At 37.1% G+C, this 5,443-nt stretch overlaps 1 protein-coding gene across 1 annotated transcript; it reads left to right on the top strand.

Annotated features, from left to right (window-relative positions):
- Positions 1-341: 341 nt before the first annotated feature.
- Positions 342-5,108, top strand: LOC104228885 (transcription factor EGL1). Its single transcript, XM_009781428.2, has 8 exons — positions 342-1,103; positions 1,740-2,006; positions 2,354-2,450; positions 2,862-2,876; positions 3,170-3,226; positions 3,330-4,154; positions 4,239-4,649; positions 4,781-5,108. The coding sequence occupies exons 1-8, from the start codon at positions 979-981 to the stop codon at positions 4,850-4,852; spliced, it is 1,869 nt and encodes a 622-aa protein (XP_009779730.1). The 5' UTR covers positions 342-978; the 3' UTR covers positions 4,853-5,108.
- Positions 5,109-5,443: the final 335 nt, after the last annotated feature.

Below are 5,443 nucleotides of genomic sequence, written 5' to 3' on the forward strand. Positions count from 1 at the left end.
TTTTAATTATTACTGATATTGATTTATACTAGTAATTTTTAGTAAGTTTTAGATATATAAATACTTAAAGAATCTATACCGAAATTCACATCTAAAATTATTGGGACTGAGATAATTCTATTTTTTTTTTTGGTTTGACAAAATCAGAGACGTAACAATTAATTGATGGTCATTATTAAAGTTTTAATAAAAGTTTACATTTTTCTATAGTAGAAATGTAGAACTTCAAAATTCTTTATTTTAATTTTAAAATAAAAATTTAAGAAAAAGGAATAAATGTGTCAACTGGTCATAGTCCAAGTCAGAGTCATTTTAGCACTTTTCACATAAATATTGCTTACTTTCTTCCTCTCCAAACAGCCATCACTAACCACCAGCTTTGTTTCTTCTGCTTCTTTTGTTTTCAAATTTTAATGGTTTTTGGTTTACTCTTTTGTGGTGCAAATACAGAGAAAACAAGAAAAGATTAATCACTTCTTGATTTTCACTGTAGGCCCAAAGTGTTTCAGTTTCTGACTTTAAAGACTTGATTTTTATTGCTTTTTCAACCTTTTCTTTTCCCTTTTCAGTACAATTCTTTAGCATAATTACTCCACCATTGAAATCCCACTTGTTGTACATTTCGATAACTTAAGGATTTGTGTGGGAACAGCAATTAAGTAGCTTGAGTTTTGGTTGGTAAATACATGCCAAGTTGTGCATGTCACTATCTTTATATGATTTTTAGCTCAATAGGGTGCTTAGTCATTAACATTATCCTTGTGAAAAAATGGATTTTTAGCCATGGTTTTATGAAATCAGGTAGTTAAGAAATTGGACCAAAATAGATTTGGTCCTGAGATTTAAGATCCTATTTGGGATCAAGGTTCAAGATTTCTGTTTTCTTGGTTTATTCTAATTTGGTGTTGTTTTTGGTGTATTGTTGGAGCTGAGTTTCTTTTATTGTCATTTTGGAGTTAAAAGTTAAGAGTCTTGAAAATGGCTATGGGACACCAAGACCAAGATGGAGTTCCAAACAACTTGAGAAAGCAACTTGCTCTTGCTGTTAGAGGTATTCAATGGAGCTATGCAATCTTCTGGTCAACTCCAGTTACACAGCCAGGGTAATAAGGCCTATTCATTCTCTTTTACTTGTATTTTTCATATTTTACTTGAGTTTCATTGTAGAGAAAATATTTAGAATAATGGACCAGTTTTGAGGTTTAGGTGAAGAATGATGGTATTTAAGGTATCCCCTTTGTTCATATAGGTGGTTCCTAGTTGAAGTTCTTGCACATTTAGGAAATAAGATATGTCAATTTGATTTCAACCACTGTTACTATTTCTTGATAATTTTTAGCCCCAAGAAGGGGACCTTTGGCACAACTGTAAGAGTTGTTGCCGAGTGACCAGGATTTCACGGGTTTAAGCTGCGGAAACAGTCTCTTGCAGAAATGCAAGTTAAGGTCGTGTATGAAAAATTCAATGTGCCAGGACTCTATGCATAGCGGAAGCTTGGTACACAGACTTTATTTCCCCAGGATTCCTTTTATATAACCCTTTTTTTGAAGAAAAAAAATTTGGGCGGGGAAGGGGAAATGAGGGAAGGGAATTACAAGGTGAAAGTTCAGGTAACCAACCATCTGAGCTATTAAGATCCTCAACCCCCCCCCCCCCCCATATATCCCTTTTAGAAGCATGTTTCATTGTAGATTTGGTTTGAAGATATTGTTCTAAATATGTGGGATATTATCTTCTAGGGTGTTGGAATGGAGTGATGGGTACTATAATGGGGATATCAAGACTAGGAAGACAGTTCAGGTGGGGGAAGTTAATGAAGACCAACTTGGGTTGCACAGAACTGAGCAATTGCGAGAACTTTATAGTTCACTCTTAACAGGTGAAGGTGAAGAAGACTTACAACCTCAGGCTAAAAGGCCCTCAGCTGCATTATCTCCTGAAGATCTCACTGATACGGAGTGGTATTTCTTAGTATGCATGTCTTTCGTCTTCAATGTTGGACAAGGGTAAATTTCCTGACATTCCAAATCTTGTGCAACCAATATTTGTTTTCTGATGTATTGATCAGAACTTATAATTTAGCTGCAATAAACAAGGATAACACAAAGTTCATAACCTCAATTAATGAAGAATAACAATCTTTCTTGTTGTCTCCTGAAATAATTTGCTTACTTGATCTTCAAGTTGAGTGTTGCTCTCTTTTGGGTTTAAAGTTTACTAACAATGCTCACTTTAGCTTGTTCTAAAAGTAGATAGGAAAGTAAATGGTCAATATCTTTCTTCTTCTTAAAACAGCAGGGCAGAACTCAGTCATTGTAGTTTCTATTTTAATTGCTGTAAAATAATTACACAGGTTGCCAGGGAAGACCTCAGCGACGAATCAAACAATCTGGCTATGCAATGCTCACCAAGCAGAGAGTAGAGTATTTTCTCGCTCTCTGCTAGCAAAGGCAAGTATAGTTTATATATCAGCGTTAACTGCACTGCCAGTCTAAGACGATATCCTTAAGGGTGTGCATTTCCTCGATTCTGGGTTTTTTTAGTGTTTTGTTTGTTTCTTGGTTTGTAGATTGGCAAACTAATCACTGAATTGGAATAGGTCCTTTTGGATCATTTTGGTTTGTGTCTTTAAACTTAGAAAAGAAAACGAACCTCAAAAACTTAGAACTTGATAAATGAAAACTGAAACCAGCCGAAATACCCAAAAAATCTAACCAAAAGATCTGATAATTCTGTTTGGTCAGTTGTTTTAGTTAAACCCAGATAATGCACACCCTTAGATATCAATTCAACTGAAAAATCTGAATCTCTTTCTTTTTGGTTTTTCCATGTTACTAATCAAATCCTCTTCGTCTCATCAGAGTGCATCTATCCAGGTATTAATTCTCTCCCTCCCTCCCTCCCTCCCTCTCTCTCTCTCTCTCTCTCTCTCACACACACACACACACACACACACACACACGACGAGCGTGCACACACAAAAATTCAAATATTTACCCTTGCGCGAATATTTTTGGATTGTGTTATCTATCTCCTAAAATTTGCCAAATGCATGAAACAACTCTCTACTAACAGATAGGAGTATGCATCAGCTCCTGATTTGTCATTCATTCTTTTTCCATAGAGTATGTGGTTGATCGATAACTTTTCCTCTCTTCGCAACTTGTAGACTGTCGTATGCTTTCCATATTTAGGAGGCGTTATTGAGCTGGGAGTCACCGAGCTTGTAAGCTAGTTTCAATTTGTCTTGTCAATCTTTATGATGTTTTGCACGATATCACTAATTACTTTCAATGATATATTGCCTTGTTGAAACATGTTTTTTACAGGTCTTAGAAGATCCCAACCTCATTCAGCAAATAAAAAATTCCTTTGAGGTTGATCACTCTGTTATTTCGAAGAGGCCTAATTACAACTCCAATGATGCAAAAGATGACATGAATGTTGCTAGCCGAAAGCTTGATCATAATGTACTTGAAAGTGATGCTTATCCAGTTGAAATAAACAACAGTTCACCGCATGATAGTTCAAACGGTTTTGTGGCCAATCAAGAGGCAGAAGATTCTTTAATGGTGGTAGGCGTTATAGGGGAAACTTCACAAGCTCAAAGCTGGAAGTTCGTGGATGATAATATGAGTAACGGTGTGCATAATTCTTTGAATTCCAGTGACTGCATCTCTCAAAATTATGAAAAGTTGTCCCCTCTTTCGAGTGGAGAGAAAGAAACTAAGCCTTGCCCAATAGACCGTGAAGAGCACAATCAGAATAAACTGCATCTTTTAGATCACCAAGGAGATGACGCTCAATATCAAGCTGTCATTTCTAAGCTTCTAAAGAGCTCTGACCAATTAACTTTGGGACCACATTTTAGAAATATTAACAAAAAGTCAAGCTTTGCTGGTTGGAAGAATGATACTGAAGCGCCAAGAATAGGAACTGCACAAAAACTATTGAAGAAGGTACTTCTTGAAGTTCCTAGAATGCATGGTGGTGTTACACATAAATTCAGCAGAGAGAATCGTAAAAAGAACGGCCTTTGGAGACCGGAGGTTGATGACATTGATAGAAGCCGTGTTATTTCAGAGAGAAGGCGAAGAGAAAAGATAAACGAGAGATTTATGCATCTTGCATCAATGCTGCCGACTGGTGGCAAGGTACTGGAAGATTTTCTCAAGTTCAAATAGCTGCTGTTTGACGGCACATTGATCAAGTATTATGCTTTGCCTTTGTGTTTGCAGGTTGACAAAATATCACTACTTGACGAGACAATAGAATACATGAAAGAGCTTGAGAGGAGAGTTCAAGAGCTGGAAGCTAGATCAGGAAAAAAAACAAATGATACTGCAGAGCAGACATCTGATAATTGTGGCACTAGCAAATTCAATGACGTCAATGGATCGTTAAAGAGGAAAGCATGTGATATGGATGAAATGGAACCTGAAAGCTGTAATGAATTACTGAAAGGCAGTTCAGCTGATGGTATTGTCATCAGTATGATCGATAAGGAAGTCTCGATCAAGATGAGGTGTCTTTGGAGCGAGGGCTTGTTACTTAAGATTATGGAGGCACTAACCGACCTACAAATGGATTGCCATACGGTTCAATCTTCCAAGATTGATGGGATTTTATCCATTGCTATTGAATCAAAGGTTTGTCATGGAATACTAACTGAAAAATTAACTCTCGTGTGTGCTTTTCCAAGATTAATATGTTGTATCTTTTGGTTAAATTGCGAGTAAAGATGTGTATTCATTCTTCTCTGATCTTTTTCCCGTTGCAGTCAAATGGATTGAAAACTGTATCAGTTGGAGCAATTAGAGAAGTACTTCAGAGAGTAGTCTGGAAATCTTGATGATCATTTAAGATTGGTGAATTATCTCCATCTGAAGACGATGCCGATTAGTCATGTCCTTAGAGGATAGTTAGGGCTTGTGTATATTTTTCTACTTTGGAAATGCATTTTGCATAGATTTGACAGCCTACAGAGAAGTAGTAATTTGGAGTAACTTTCTTCCAATGTATCATGTTTCTTGATCATCACTTGGTTTGTGGTCCTCTGAGAAGTTCATGAAAGTAGAGTTGCTCAATCTAGCAATTGATTTCTGTCAGTGAGTGCTTTTCTCTCTTTCCCACTCCTCCCTTTGAAAGGTCACTTCAGAAATAGAAAAGGGTTCAGTTACTCAAGCGTGAAGGGGAGCCTTGGCGTAATTGGTAAAGTTGTTGCCACGTGACCAGGAGGTCATGGGTTCGAGCCATGGAAACAACCTCTTGCAGAAATGCAGGGTAAAGCTTCGTACAATAGACCTTCCCTGGACCCGTGCATAGCGGGAGCTTAGTGCTCCCGGCTGCCTTTTTAACTTGCTCAAGTCATTCAGCATTATTGGGACTTGAAATTCAGCAGCAGTTAGATTCATGTTAAAGCATTTTACTTTTTAAAACATGC

This window comes from Nicotiana sylvestris, chromosome 8, assembly GCF_000393655.2.
Source record: "Nicotiana sylvestris chromosome 8, ASM39365v2, whole genome shotgun sequence".
Taxonomy (NCBI): domain Eukaryota; kingdom Viridiplantae; phylum Streptophyta; class Magnoliopsida; order Solanales; family Solanaceae; genus Nicotiana; species Nicotiana sylvestris.